Source organism: Centruroides sculpturatus, unplaced genomic scaffold (genome assembly GCF_000671375.1).
Source record: "Centruroides sculpturatus isolate CEXI.00-Female unplaced genomic scaffold, Cexi_2.0 scaffold88, whole genome shotgun sequence".
Taxonomy (NCBI): domain Eukaryota; kingdom Metazoa; phylum Arthropoda; class Arachnida; order Scorpiones; family Buthidae; genus Centruroides; species Centruroides sculpturatus.
In genome coordinates, this window is record NW_019384431.1 from 516,813 (window position 1) to 533,466 (window position 16,654).

The 16,654-nt window shown below is 31.0% G+C and overlaps 1 protein-coding gene across 1 annotated transcript; it reads right to left on the bottom strand.

Annotated features, from left to right (window-relative positions):
• Positions 1 to 10,032: 10,032 nt before the first annotated feature.
• Positions 10,033 to 16,306, bottom strand: LOC111619757 (the record flags this gene model as incomplete). Its single annotated transcript, XM_023361575.1, has 2 exons — positions 10,033 to 15,835; positions 15,907 to 16,306. Coding segments are annotated over 2 exons (981 nt in total), but the record flags the coding sequence as incomplete, so codon positions are not given.
• Between the last annotated feature and the right edge of the window lie 348 nt (positions 16,307 to 16,654).

A 16,654-nucleotide genomic window follows, 5' to 3' on the forward strand; every position in this document is an offset into this window, starting at 1 on the left:
CTAAAATTTGAAGCAACAATGTACCATCAAATTTTGTGTTAAACTTGATGAATCCCCGAGTTTGACCTATGAAAAGTTGCAATGAGCCTATGAGGAACATTTCTTATCATGAACATGTTTTTTGGTGGAACAAAGCATTTTTTGGAGAGCCTAGTACCAGTAAAAGACAAACCTCACTCAGGGAGGCATTCAACATTGAGATCTGCAGAAAGTATGGAATGAGTGAGAGCTCTTTGAAAGACTCAGAAAAAGGGTGTTTCGAGTCAGATGGGACATTGCAGACACTTGGATGCTCCACTATGACAATTCATCCTGTCACATGGTCATTTCCATCAATCAGTTTTTGACAGAAAAAGAAATTTCTGTGGTTCCCTAGGTCCCCTATTTGTCTGATCTCAGTCCATGTGACTTGTTTTTGTTTCCCAAGATGAAAACCCAGTTGAAAGGACGTCATTTTGATACTGCCGATAACATCCATAAGAGCATAAACATGTTGCTGCAGGCAATTCCAGTTGAACCCTTCCAGAACTGCTATGAAAACGGGCAACAATGCCTCCACTGATGTATAGCTGCCCAAGGTAACTACTTTGAAGGGGATAACATTAATATATAAAAATAAAATAAAATATTTACAAAAAAATTATATTATTACATTTCTGTCACATCTTGTATAATTAATTAAACAATAACAGAAGATAAATAATTTAAAAATTAAAACTTTAATTAAAAATAATGTAATAAATATGATAATTTAAAAAATTTATTAAATTATTTTTAATTTTAAATAACTAAGTTAAAAATGATTATTTAGTCTCTTTTCATAAAATACTTCCATCATTTAACTAGAAACGATTTATTTAAAAAGCAATATAAATAAAAATGACAGTTATTTGTCTAAACATCATGTTTTATGTAAAAGCATTTATTTCTACATTCTTAAATATTTGAAATTTCTGCAATAAAAAAAATGCTAAATTTCATGCTTTTCTTTTATTACTTTATTGCAAATAAAGGGGAAAATGTGAACGCACAGTTTTTATTATCAAAAAATGTTCATGAAATATTTCATATCAAATCAATTATTTATAATTTTTATATGTAATTTTAGTTACAACTTTATATAAAGAAATCAAGCATCATTATTTGATTCAAAACCTATACATTTAAATTTTTTTTACACAGTGCTAATGAGAATATAAATTTAGCCAACAATATGTCTTGTTTTAAATAATTATGCAATAACAAGAAATACAAATATATAATGGTTAATTAACTATTATTCAGTATTTTTACATCACATTCTAATTAAATTCTTTAAAGCTTAAAAACATCGGCTAGTTTCTGCATTACTGAACAACTACCATCCATAACTATTATATATAAGAGCGTACATAAATAAAATACAAATTTAAATACTCAATTACTAAATTAGTGACAAAGTCATAACAATACTATGTAAAGTATTGTATATATATATATAAATATTTATAGGATTAATTTATAGTGTTTATTTCATAAATGAAAACAGTATTACAGATGAACCTTATCCTGATTTCCTGTGAAAACTTAAACGGATGAGACTAATTGACTATATAATGTTACACAATTCTTTTAACAACAGAACAGATATTAAATTACAACAACTATAAAATGTAGTCAAGTTCAAAACGCCGACAAATGTATTAAGAGAAACATACATACATGGGTAATTACAGGATTTCATAAGAGCGTTGATCACACATATATGAAACATTTAAACTTATAAACTAGGCCACCATTGAATTCATTTCATGTATACAAGTGTATGATGTTTAATATATTTTTAATAAGCTTTAATTTAAACTTCCTTTAAATGCCAGATGATTCATTGAGGGGGTGAGTGAATCAATTGTAAATATATTTAAAAATCGAATAGGAGAAAATTTATTATAAATCACTGAAACTTTCGCGGGATTTTTTTCCATTAATTAATCACCATCTGGATTATTCATAAAACATATTTGTTAACGTATTTTACTTCATTTGAGTTTTAATTTAATTTCTACAGTGCTATACGTTTAAAACGGATTAAATAGATGAATAATACACAAACCTAATAATCCATATACGTCTTTTATCTATCACATTGTCCAAGTTCCGCGTTGTGGCCTTGTTCCAAGTTACCGACTTCGCAACCTTTTTGGTTCTGGTTGTGATTCAGATCGTTTATTATAGTTTGCAGGTTAGTCGTTCGGTGGCGCTATTGTTGTAGGGTAAAATTATAAATATATTAATTAAAATTTTGTTTTTATTTAATAATATATGAGAATGAGATCAATTTTAAAATTATTGTTAAATTATTTTATAAATTATAAACATTTTTTTTAATTTTGACCAACCGGTCGAAAATTTTTACATTGTTGTATTTTTAAAGAATGGCTCAGAATTTATTCTATTCATCTATTAATGACAATTTTACTAATAAAATAATAATAAATTTTTACCATTAAGTTGAGTTGAACGTCTTAAAATTTTAATATAAAATCTAAAAATGTTTTATCCTCCGAAAATAGGGAAAATCTTAATATTTATGCAGTAACAGAAATTGTCGTTAATAATAGTAAAAGTAATTTAAAAAAATGTAATATATTTCGGTTTCGTGATTCTAATTTGACTATTAAACTTATTAGCGTACGACTGACCTGGATAAAATGTTTCTCACGAAAGTCTTTCCTGTCCAATTGTCCTTTTGAAGTATAAATACAAAGTATAATCATTGAACTAAATAAACAAGTTGAAGAATTCGTGACGCGCTTACAGCAAAACATCCGGAGTATTTCTCTCGGAGGAACATGATTATTAACCCTTGAAATTATATAATATTAGAATTTATATATTTAGACAGCACGTAAAAAGTATAGGTAGTGCATATGTTAGGATGAGTATTACATTAAATCTCTTAATAATAATTACGACGAAACAAAATTTGATGTTCGTTGTACGGTAAAATTATTTATCGTGGAAAAATATCATACGTTTAAGTTAATGAGTGATTACTTATCTTATTAAATGAAAGAAGATATCAACATATAAATATTTTAAACAAATAAAATTAATTTTATCTGATTATTTAAAAATAAAAAATCTTTGCTATAATAATTAATTTGCTAATAGCTTGCCTGAAATAAATAAAAAAACAGTGTACTATACTTACAGGTCTAATTAAATACACCTCTTACACAGGATATATGAAGCAATAACTAATGAATAAATTATAGATAACTTTATATAATCTATTATAATTCTAATTTTTTCCATTAGAGAAAAAGCTTTTTCCCCCTCTTTTCTGTGGGTACTAATAAGACTTTTTTTTTTTTTAATAATTCCTATTATGAATTGGGCCAGGTCCATAATCGGCCGGCCCGGTGGAAAGGAATAAGATCGATATATTCAGATCGCCCATAAAAAATTCATCAGGTTTTTCGATTACCCGGATTTGATCTTGGGTTTCCAGAGCGATATGCTGATCCTTTGACCGTCTCGACCATCCACACGTCTAAGACAGTGTATAGTTAATATGTAAACGAGTTGTATAAAATACCTACGATCATTCGGTATGTGCAAACAATGGTAAATACTGGAAATTTGTCTCATAATTTTGCAATTTTTAATGAAATTCTCAACCAAAATATAATGAATGTAATAGTAGTAATATATTCAGAAAAGTTATTGCTCCGTCCTCAAATGTCCCATTTCATCTCAAATTATCTTTATAAAACAAAATATTGTATAAAGGTTGGGCAGATGTCCGAAGCGATAAAAGCATTAACTAAAGTTTTCGGTTCCTAGTACTCGGACTCGGACTCATTGAATTTTTTCACTTTTATTCGGATTCAATACTCCATCTAAAACCCGATGAGTTCGAGTCCAAACGTCGTATATTTTAACATCACTAAATAAAAACAGTCGGTAAACGATCATTAATCGAATAAAACCAAACCAATTTGTATCTGTAAAGGTTAAATTGTGACAATTATTCTTTCATATTGAAAGTACTACTACAGCGTTTCTAGCAGAGCATAATTAGTACAGTGAATCTGTTTACGTAAGCAAGAATTTGTGTGATCATTGTTCAGAATACTTCTGCATAACGTTTTTGGCAAAAAAAAATTATTTTAATTAAATAGGAAAATTTTTTAGAACCTTTAGGATATTATTCTATTGACATCTTTATCTCGTCACAATTTGTCATAAAGTTTTTATATATCTCCCCTACCCACTGCGGGTGTCTTATTTGAATGACACCGAATGGGTAGTCAGTGAGTTAATCAGAAACTATAAATAGGGAGGCAAGAATTTTCGTCGGCGTGTTGTTATAAAATTTATTGTAAAATCAATTACTTTTTTATAATGGTGTTTCTAATCCTCTTTTATTATTGGCGGTTATATTGATAACTTCAGTGTATTTTTCACTTTTTGATATTTGGCTTTTTTGGGAACTTTCTTTAGGGTGCACTCGCCTCTGATTGCGTCATTGTATCGGGTCTCTTTTCAATTATTCTTTGTCGTGCTGGCCTACTTCATTTTCAATCAGTCTGACCGTAATGGAAGAAACCTGATATTCAACGAAGGCTATAGAATCTTAATGTGCTGGTGTTTCGCATTGACGACTTCATAGCTGTTCACCTTGACGATCATTTAAGCTGAAAAGGTAAGTGAAAAAAACTGACAAATGAGTGAAGAAACCGGCTTAATAATAGACCTGACTAAAAATTTATGCAGTTTCATAAAATTATGATACTGTATGTATATTTACATAAAATTCACAAAAGTAAACTTTTGAAGCTATTTTTGTTGCACAGTTGTTTGTTTACTTCGTTACACAGTTTTTCCCCTTAGTTTTTAGCTATCCCCGCTTACGATGACACAATAAATAAATCAACAAACATGCGTACTCGTATTTTGCAAACAATGATGCCGGATTTGTGAAAAATCATTTGATTATTTTCTGAATCAGCATGTAATTTCTTTTTGTCACAAACTATTTTCAACTTTTTGCACTGCAAAATCTCAAATTGACTGTGCAAGGTTTAATGCCGGTATTGTAGATTTGACAAATTTAAGCTAGTTGAATTAGACTAAACCTACTACTGTAGTTCTATTTTATCTCTACTGATTTGTAAAGATAAAATACAACTAGCAAGTTTTATATTTACTAATTACATTTTGTTTCTTTATACCTTTACTAATGATGCTTTAAGACAACGCGACACATGATCGATCTGCCGAAGAAGGAATGCCTCCTAGGAGGTCTTTTATGGGAAACTGGCCCCTATTTAGCTGTTTCTAAGGAAGAAAACCAACATGGCCAGCCCGTTGGAGAAGCACGAACCCACAACCAACTATCGGTGTTCAGTAGTTTTATTCAGTCGGCCACTAGTGGGCTACAGATAAAGATAGTGCTGAAAGGTGTACCGGTATATAAAATTAACTTTAGAAGTAGTAACTCCTAAAGTTAGACTAGTACAATGTCATCAGACATTTCTTTGATAAATTAGTAAATTTTTTTATTGGGCCATTTTTAAAATGCTTGATTTTTAATATAGGGGTGGCAGATAAAAAATGATATTAGCATGAGAGGTATCTAAAAAATTGGTGACAACACATTTGAATGACCATCTGATGTTTCCTTAGAGAAAGGTTCCACACAAATTTTTTGTTTAAAATAATGATATTTATTTCACCACGTCAAGAATAATCATAAGAACGAATCATTTTTTTTCTGCTTTTCATGTTGCCAACCACGACGTTTCCTCGATGGTGATTCCACCTATCACCACAACCCCATTAGAACAAGTAAGACTCGTGACATAATAGTCTAACTACATTTCGAATTCAAAAATATTTGTCTAACGAGTAAGATTAATCTCGAATTTGTATCGGGACTAGTTTCGATTAGTTTCAATAGGACTACAACACACCAGAAAAGGAAGATAAATACAGTAGCCATTATTCTGAATCCCGAATTTAAAAACTATAGCGCTTCATAGAAAAACCTCTGGAAGAAGGAGAAACATAAAATATTCAAAATGAGAAAGATGCTACTTGATCATTTTATTTTATTCGATATTTATTATAATTCATGTATACAAGATCATAACCTAACATAAACTTCTATTGGAAAATCAAACTTAGAAATCCTTCAATATAAAATAATCATTGGAAAAATTTTCTTTCCAAGTTTTCCTTTTAAAAGTTTTCTTATATATTTTTTTTTATAAACAAACTTTTTTTTTAAATTGTTGGATAATTGCCAAGTAATACAGTATATAAAGTTAGTTGGCAATTAGCCATATTGGTTAATTTAGAATTAAACAACGTGTGAATCATATTAAAAAGATTTCATAATCATTACATTGTTTATTCAGTCCTCTTCGTTCTGTATACTTCAAGAGTACTATTACATTATGCCATTATAATGGCCGGATGGCTGCGGCAATTAATACGTCAACCAACGCTTTATGAGGTCCTTTTATTTTTGGCTCTTTCCGCTCTACGGGTAGCAAGGCCTTTTTAATCATACCCATCGTGGATTCGGCCGGACCTATAATACGGCGGGACGAGTAGTGAGGAACGAGACTCAACACATCCAAGACAGCCTATGAAAAAATTCCTGGGATTGCTCACCTGAATTTGATACCTGATTCTTAGAGTAATAGATTGACTCCTTAACCGCCTTAGCCATTTGGCAGTTACTGTGAGAGTAGCAGCATTATCGTGGTTTCGGCTAGGTCCACGAGGAGTATGATTAAAAATCCCTCTTAATGCCCACAGGGCAAAAAGAGTAAAAAGAAAAAATTATGCTCATTTTAAGGATTTTTTCTATCTACAGTGTTTTATTCACTCGGCCCTTATCAGTGGCCGAGTGAATAAAACACTGAACACTGTAGTTAGTCATGGGTTTGCGACTCGCCGAAGGGCTGGCCATGTGGAGTTTTCCGGGTTTTCTTCAGGTCGGTGACACCTAAAGTGGGGCCAGTTTCCCATAAAAGAACTCCCGTGAAGCATTCCCCTCGACAGATCGCTCATGTGTCGCGTTGTCTTAATCGAATAATACCAATATCAGTAGGGTGGTCATTTAATGAGGAACAGGATTTGATATATCAGGGCAGTGGCATAGCTTCATTTTCTGAGATATTCTTCAGATATAGAGGATTAAGAAATAAAAGCAGGAGAATTCCCTGTTCATTAACCCAGGAATTTTGGGATGAACCGGTAGACTAGTTCCACTTAAGCACGCGTGATTCAGGGCTACTACTTAGATTAGCCAACTTTTATCAATTAGAATGCTTTTAAAATACGCGGCAAAGTGGCAAGCTAATCAGCAGAAATTGAAAATTATAATCTTTCCAGAATTTTTTAAATAATAAATCTGCGGACTACGAACAGGCAACATTGATAACAGTATCAGATCAATAATCAGTACAAACTACAATATTTTAAGGGTAAAGATTTGATTTTGTTTACAACGCTACATATGAACAATCTTCCGAGGGGGATGTTCCCCGGAGGACTTTCCATAGGAAACTGGCCCGTATTTAGGTGTTAAAATATCTATCAAAACAATTTTATGTTATTGCACACATACTGTATTAGTAAGATTTTGCCTAAAATAAAAATTAAATGAACTCTTAACATGGAATAAAATTTAAAATCGAAGTGTAAAAGTGGACTCTCATTCTTGCGTATACTACGCTCATTACATCATCATAAAACAATAAAATGTGTTTAATTAATACTATTATAGTCAACTAAGACCTATCTTATTAATAGGACATTTACACTGGTGTGATAGTTATTTGCAACAAGTACGAATTCTTAATCAGAAAAAAACAAAAACTTTATTTTTCAACTGTTGTTCCTGAAAAAAAACGAGAACGTAAAGGCAAGTAAATTAATAAAATGTGATTTTCACCCGACTGATTTTTAAAAATTTTTATTAATTTTTTAAAAAATTCGAATAGTAAACGCTTGCTTTTTCAAACCATGGTTACTAGGTAAACTGGTTGGGGAGCAGAGCAGTTAAAATTCAGACTAAAAGTGGGTCGAGTATATACAAAGCGTATATAAAACTAATGATGTAACTCGACTTCTAAATATAAATTAAGACCTTTCCGAATATATTTAAATTCAGAATGGAAAACTTTTTTTTTTTTTTTTTTTCAAAATTGCAGAGCTACGCTTCCGAATAAATGACAAAAAGTTATGTTTAATGTGATCTAAACTTGCACGCTGATTTTATCCTTTCCGGAGAACTATTGTGTTTTATTTTTCTGGTAATAAGTTGATTGATGATTTTCTAAATAAAAATTGAATCGTTTGCAAAATATATTTTCTCAGAAAATTCGATTAAAATATCTTAAATCCTTACAAAAGAAATATAAATTAATTGTATTATTATTGAATGAATCAATAAAAATAAAATAGTTTATAATTAACTCAAAGCTTTCATAAACTGAGATTTGTAAGTTTTTTAAAAACTAGTCTTTTTTTTTAATTTAAAGTTTTCATTTTAATATGACTTAAACTGAATGTATACAATAATAAAAACATTCTACACAACTATTATTATTTTGGCAATACATTCTTAAAAGGTTAGAAAAAGTTTATCTCCTTACTGGCTTATTTTATAAAACACCATAAATGAATCGTCAGTTTCCATTGTTGTTAACTATATTGATGACATATAAATCAAAATGGAGAAATTAATCCTTAAAAGAGAAAAAGATATCTTTAATTAACTGATAGAAATAGATAAGAAATCAAAAGAAAGCAAGTTTTGGAACAGTTTTATTTACAAAATCATTTCTGTGTTAGAACAAATAAAATAAATATAGAATATACTTCAATATCCAGTTTATTAGCAATATTTACATAAAATTATACAAAATTTATTATAGTTATGAATTAACTTAAGAAAGTTGTCCTACTTAATATAAGTGCCACAACTTTCTTGATAATTTAATGTTATTGTTGGAAACAAATGTGTTATTTCTCCACCTGCAAAAAAGTGCAGTCTGCAAATGATGTAAAAAATATACAACTTTTGCTGTAATAGCAAATCTGTGTTTGACATTTTCACATCCCACTTGCTTATGTGCTAGCCAGGAATCTGCCAACAGAGTTGTAATGATTTTTGCATAAATATCACTACTAGTACAAGATTCAAGGCTGGATGCAATACACTCTTCTATCAACTTAAGCAAATTAAACAATTGGTTTGTTGGATATAGCAGATAACCACATCTTAATATCTGTGATCAAAGTAAGTGCAAATGACAAAAGAGTTTCTGTCACCAATGAGAATGTGCACTTTTTACACTTTTTATCTATGAGAAATCAAGCAACATAGCCCCCAAGAAAGTAGATAACACAATCTTCCTCTTCACATTAATAGTCATGTTCACAGAGAGTCAGTTGCTCTCCATTTATCTTCATGAGCTGCACACTCAGGGTTGTCAGAAATCACTTCCAGTTGATTTTGCAACTGCTTTTGTAGATTGGTTTTGGCAGAATTCTTTTGAATTGAAGAATCTTTTAATTTGATATGGATGTCAGTTTCTTTATATTCTACATTTGTCCATTTAGGTGGACTCACTAAGGAATATACTGACATGAGATGGTAGAGAAAAAGAAACTGGATGATGTGGGATGAGAAATACCTGATGCATCATTCCAAAAAATTGCTGACAATAGAAAATTTATCATCATCTGATAAGTTTACATTCACAACTGTATATGTTTCAGGCTTTCCAAGTTTCCCAGTGATTCCAAGGGAATGTAGTGCATCCTTCTTAGTTGTTGACACACAGTATCTGTGACATTTCTGTGTACATACTGTCTATCTGGACCTTGTTTATTAATTAATAGGACTTATTATACTGGTATAGTTTCTGATTAGCAAAAAGAGATTTTAGTCAAAAGTCAAAACAAAATATCTTAATCTGAAAATAAAGATATTTTGATTTTTGACTAAAATCTCTTTTTGCCAACCAGAAACTACAACAGTATAGTAAGTCCTACTAATAAAACAAGGCCCACGTAGACAATATATACACAGAAATATAAAAAAGTAAAGACAGAGATAAAAAGAATGAATGAAACAGTACTTGTGACTTCAACATGGCATTTTCCTTAGGCAATAACAGCTCTAGTAAGAAGAATGGATAAAGTTATACCAGGAGTAGCTCCTTTGCAACAGAATGAGGCAATTGTTTGAGTCTATCCATCTAAAAAGGGCTAAAACATAAAAACCAGAGCATGATAACCTTCAGCATTCTGCTGGGCAAATGTAGCTTCAATGTCACCAAAATCAACATGTCTAACAAATGGTCCTTTAAATTTGTCATAATTAAGGCAACCCAAAAGAAGATAAAGCAATATCCGAATCCAACTGTGGGTTGCTTACTGAAACCATGAAATGAATGCATACCATACCATTTCAAGTTATTATGCAAAAGTCATTAAGCAATAAAGCAGGATAAAGCAAGATTAAGAAACTTTGTCAAGGTTTCCGTTTTTTCCCTGTAGTCCAGTCCAACTCCCACACCTTATTGCCAATCATAGCAAGTTGTTAGCAAGATAGCAAGTTTTTTGAGAGCTGTAGCAGTGTACCGGCATCTATGTCCAAGGGTATGTTCATAAAGTGGAACAAGTTAAATGCGTTAGTAACGAATCGTTCGAATAATAGTAGTCTTGCTCAGTGTGCATGCTCTGCGGTGATGACGTTTTGAACGAAACTCTAATGAAGTTCATGAAGGAAAGTTAGTTCACTTCGTTAAGAAAATGGTGCCCAATGATATTGATGTTTCTAAATCTACTTGAGTGTTTAAACTGTGAATTAAAAGATGAAATGATAGAAATAACTGTCCACCCAAAGCAATCTAAAAAAATATTTCGGATAAGGCTGTACTAGTAACATTCATATCTTCAATTTTAGAAACAGTCATTTAGTTATACACGAATCGTTCAAAAAGTCTAACGAAGCAAGAATAATGATGTTGTTATTCTCGTTTAACTCATTCGACTTTATGAACATACCCTATATAAGTCAAAAATAGAGATTTTCTCATTTTTGTATATCCACTTGAAAATACAATATACCTTAGATCTTGGTTGCTTGCTGTTCTCTTTACTATATGTATTTACTTAGCATAGGGTTGCCGTTGAGAACAAATCACACAGGAATACTTTCAGTGGAAAAAGGTTGGTTTATTGATAGGAAAGGATATGCATTTTAGGCTTAATGCACCTCTTCAGTCCTATTATAACATTTATCAGCAAAATTATTAGAGTTACGGATTTACCGATTATATTGAAATATTTAGGATATGCATACAAAGGTTTATACAATAAAACATAATTACCCGAGATTATAGTGACTGTTAGAACAACACAACTCGTGAGAAGACATAGGTGAAAAAAAGGGGGGAAACCCTTATACACATTATAACAACATGTGCTAGAATAAACAGGGTGTAAACTTAAATAAAAAATTAAGTACATAATTAAGAGGCAGAATTTTTATAAAATTAATCTAATACCTGTAGGTTGCAAAATAATTCCAATGAAATGTACAAAAACATAGACCAGATAGGAGAGTTTAAAAAGATGTGAGTATTTCCTGTTTCATTCACTGAATGTTTGGTATGTTGACTTACACAGTGGGATACGATGGAGGGAGGTAGTACATCTTAATGGGCCTTGCTACTTAGTTAGGAATGGTTGCCAGATGTCATTGACGACTGCACCTGTATTAAGGTTCATTCTGTGTATTTCATTTGTTTTAATAATTCCAATGTGTTCATAAAGTTTTCTTATAATAATATTTTTTTTCTTTTTTAGGAATTTTGACGCTGTCGAGTGAGATCTCACAGCCTACTTGGTTGCAATGAGGGGTGACCGGTGAGTTGATGTAATCATACTTCACTGCTCTTATATGCTCTTTTATATGGATTTTTAATGCTCTGCTAGTTTCACCTATATAATAGTATTTTGGATGACATGTACAAGCAAAGGTGTAAACAATATTATTATTTAATAAAATGTCAGTATTACTATTAGTTTGTTCTTTGGATTTTAAGAAATTTTTGATTTTATTGTTTAGTGTGCATGCTAAATTATATTATATGGTGTTAGTATTCTTTGGATGTTTTCAAAAATAGTAGGGGTAAAATCTAATTTTTTGTAAATTATTTGTGTCTTTGGTTTGAGTTGACCTGATGACTGGTTGTGTAGCCATTTGTTGATAATTCTGTTTTGATAGTTATTTAATTGATAGGTGCAATAAACTTGGTCTATTTCTGTTTTGGTTAGTAATATCATTTGTACACGTTTTGATTTTGTTGACATACATATTGAATATGTTCTTTTTCATATACATGGGTTTGCTGTAGTAGTAATTGATTACTTTATTGATGTCACAGGGTTTTATATTTTTCTTTAAAGGTAATGAAATTATCAAGTCTTAGTATAATGATGTCTAAAAAATTAAGTTTGTTGTTATTTTCATTTTCTATTTTGAAACACATATTTTTCTGGATGTTGTTGGCATATTGAAGTATGATTTGAGGGTTGGTTAATTGTTTGTTATAAACAACAAAGCACTTGTTAACACAACGGTTGTAGAACATTATACCCTGAAGTTTATGGATAATATTGTTGATGTTAATCAGCAACCTTATGCTAAGAAAATACAATATGTCTTGTTTACCACATTTCTGTTCTTACTTATACTTTTCAAATTTAAAACTGTTATATTCGTATGGCCTCTGTCAATATCATTTTTACATATTAAAAACTTCATTTTCATACATTATGATGATTTAATAGTTTCCTTTCAGAAAAATTGTAGTGTCTTTGTATATGTAATACAGATGTAATGTTAAATAGAAATTTACTGTTTTTGTTAAATAAAATATTTATTTTTAAATTTTTACTTTGGATAATTTGCTATTTTTTTATTTTCTCAATTAAGAAGCAAGAAAGATAGCAACATTTTCTTTAAATGTAACAACTTTTCATTCCGAACAGTTGGCAATATTGCTCCCATCTCCCCAGGATCTCATAACTGTTATGTCTGATATATTGCAGTAGAGATTTGAATAATTCAAGTTTCTAATTTGGGAACATGTATTTTTTCATTGTATAAAATTTGAAGCAAGCAGGAAAAAGTATTTAATAAGATTTAAATCCTGGAAAGATATAATCAATATATCTATCACATTTTTCAAAAAACAATTATTATTGTGTATTTTACTTTATATTATCTTATACTAGGCTATTATGTTAATATCTTAAATTGTACTAACTTCAGCTTTATGTAACCCCTTTGTAACAAACTAAGGTACAAGCAATAAAGAATTGATTGGTAATTGTGTTTCATTGTATATTAAGACAATATCCAAGACACCAGTACAGCAGCTCTTTGATTATGTAAATTTCCCAATGAAGGGTTTGTAATAGAATGGATATTTGTGCTGAGTACTGCAAATAATATGATCAGCTATGAAAAGAAATTCATTGTAAGTACACATATTGCAAGACTGAAACATTGTAAGGGCATGAGTGCTAGCGACTGAAAAGAACTTTGCTGTTTACTGCTTCAGGAAGTAGTAAACCTTCAAGATGGAAGACATGGTTTCCATATTCTGTTCTGTGGGACTACCCTTGCACATTTTCCATCACAAAGGGTTTCAAAAGTGAATGAAGTCAAATTTAAAACTATCTCCAAGTGAAAACGCCTTATGAAAGCATCTTGCACAAGATTCTCCCCAATGCTGGAAACAGATTTAGACACTACTGCATGAATGTGTCAAGGTGCTGACATTCTGCGGAAACTAGATGAGTTGGTCAATATGAAAAACAGGAAAGTTATAAATACATTGGTTGAGTGCCTTGGAACCACTCTGTCTAGTGTGATCACAGATTGTAGAGAAGTGTAACAATGATATCATTGTCAAAGAAGTGTTTGCATCTCTTAAACTCTTGAATGTTGAGTTAAACAACTTTGTTGGACTTTTGACAGACAACACTCTGTATATGAATGCTACTGCTTTGAAACTCATGCCAGTGTGCATGAGATTGTTCCATATGACATGATGGGCACATTTTACACATTTAGTTGCTGAAGAAATGCACACTAAGAACAGCATCCTAATTATTTCATCTCAGGGATGAAGGCAGCTTTAGTAAAGGCAGCAAACAGAAGACATTCGTTGTAGATAGCTCTATCTGCCAAGAACCACTCTTTCACACTGCCAGTACCAGTTATTACTACTCCTCCCAGACATGGCTAAAAACAGTTTCGTACTACCATAAGAGGTGGAATGCTGTAGTGACATAGATTAGAGAAAATCAGACTATGGAAGAAACTGCATTGCAAGAACTTGGAGAGTTACTTGATTGTTCCAAACTTGAAGAACAGCTAAAGGCAATTGCAAGTCAAGCTGAAGCCTTATGCAACTTGATCAAGAAGCTGGAGTCAAATCTAAGGTTGTAGGAAGTGATATTTGGCAAATTCTTGAAGGCATTTGGAAACCGTTGGTACCATTTGGTATGGATTTAAAGCTCCAACTTTATCTAGATGGCAAACATCAAGCATGGCAGTTCTGGAAAGAGCTAGAAATCCTAGATCCAAATCATAATCAACAATGGACTTCCCAATTATGCAGATTCTCCAAAAAAGAGATAGATTACTATAATGCTTTTATCAACAATGAAAACAGAGCAGTGTGCAATATATAATAAATTTCTGGAAGCAGGGAAATGCTGATTTTGAGTAAGCTGGCATTAAAAGCTCTGTCAATTCCAGCAAGTAGGGCAGATGTGGAGAGGAGTGTTTCTTCCTGAACTATCTTATCAGGCCAAAGAGACCATCATTTACCAAGGAAAATTTGGACATTCATATTCACTTCATGTTCAGATGATTTATCAGAGTCAAAGATATACAGTAATAGTATTGAGAATCAGGTAAACCAATAAAAATGCAAAGAAAATTTGTGCTGAATGCAAGTGTAATTAAGAAAAATAAAAAAATTAGGTAGAGTAAAGCAAAAAATTTCTGTCAAAGCATATTATAGCAGAATTTTTATTTTTTAAAGCAGATATTTTTTGAAAATAAAGCAGATTGTGGGTTGCCTAAGTCCATAATGAAATTGCATTACAGAAGCATATACATCTCACATTAAGATTCCTTTGCATTCTTATGGATCCATTTATGCTATTTTATCTTTTAGTCTGTCAAACAATTCTGGATCAAATACGAATCGTGCATCAATGCCACTTATATACTTTCTTAAGGTAGAACAATCAGGAAGAGGCATATAATTATTTTTCCTCATAAACTCATAATTTTCAGGTGATCTTATTCTTAATAGCACACATTCTAAAATCCATTCAATGTCATACCTCATTCTACACTTATTTTTGCAATGTGACAAATGGACTGCATTAGAAATAAGTAATTTTTGTCTGTAAGGCAAATTTGTTTTGTTAAGTTGATGACTCTCTAGCTCTTTTTGGAGTTTGAGCATTCTTCTCTTCAGTTGCCTGTTTTCTTCTCTGAGATTCTTCTTTATTTTTCTGCAATTCTTTAACTGTTTGCGAAGAGAATACACCTGCTCTTTGCATTTAAACATTCCTGTAGAATTTCCTGATGAAGTAGATAGAAGTACTATGTACTTATTTGTAGAGATAGAAGATTCAGTGGTCAATTCTGGCAAAATCTCATCAGTGTTGACATTAGTCTCTTCTTGTTGTAGGATAACCGTAGGAATGGAAGCAGTCTCGACATTTTCTAATAAATAACTAAATCACTGAGATAACAGGTATTAGAAATAAATAAATGAATAAATAAAATTAACTTACCAGTAAATTTACTTTCTTTTGGAAGTTTATTTTCTTTTTCATTGACATAATTTATCCTTTTTGATGGTGAATTCCTTTCTTTTGGAAGTTTTCTTGTCAAATATTTAGGGAGGTTGGGAAATATTGTTGGATAAGCATCAGAAGTTAGGGTCCATTTCTCTCGTTCTATTTCCACAAGCTGTCCATTTATATGATGTTTAAAAGTTTTTATTATGAACCTTTCCTCGAAATGCACATCGCAGATGTTAGAATTATACCTTAGTTCCCTATCTTTCCTAGGAATTTTTATTTCCCAGGACTCTAAGAATTTTTTGCCTGGTTTAAAGAAATGTCTCTTCTCTTCGCTCTTGTTGCTTCTATAACCGCTTTTGCAGCCAGGAACAAAAAGTTGTAGGCATAATTAATGTCTATCCAAAAATTCAAAGAAATCCACAGATTCTAAATTTACGTGCCCCTTTTCGTAAAAACCGACGATTTAAATCCGAATCAACAATTGTATAATATAAAAAAAAACTTAAAAAAAGAAAATCAAAATAACTTTAAAATACATGAAAAAAAAAAACACGTGCTTATACAATCGAGCCTACCGGACGATCGGAACGCCAGCAGTTGTCCCTTCCAATCAATTCTACAAATAAATTTCTTATAAATTTAATTATATTAATATAAAAAATAACGTGTTAGGAAACGAATAAATATTAAAGTAAATTAAAAAAATATTTTAACACAATAACATTAAATAAATAAG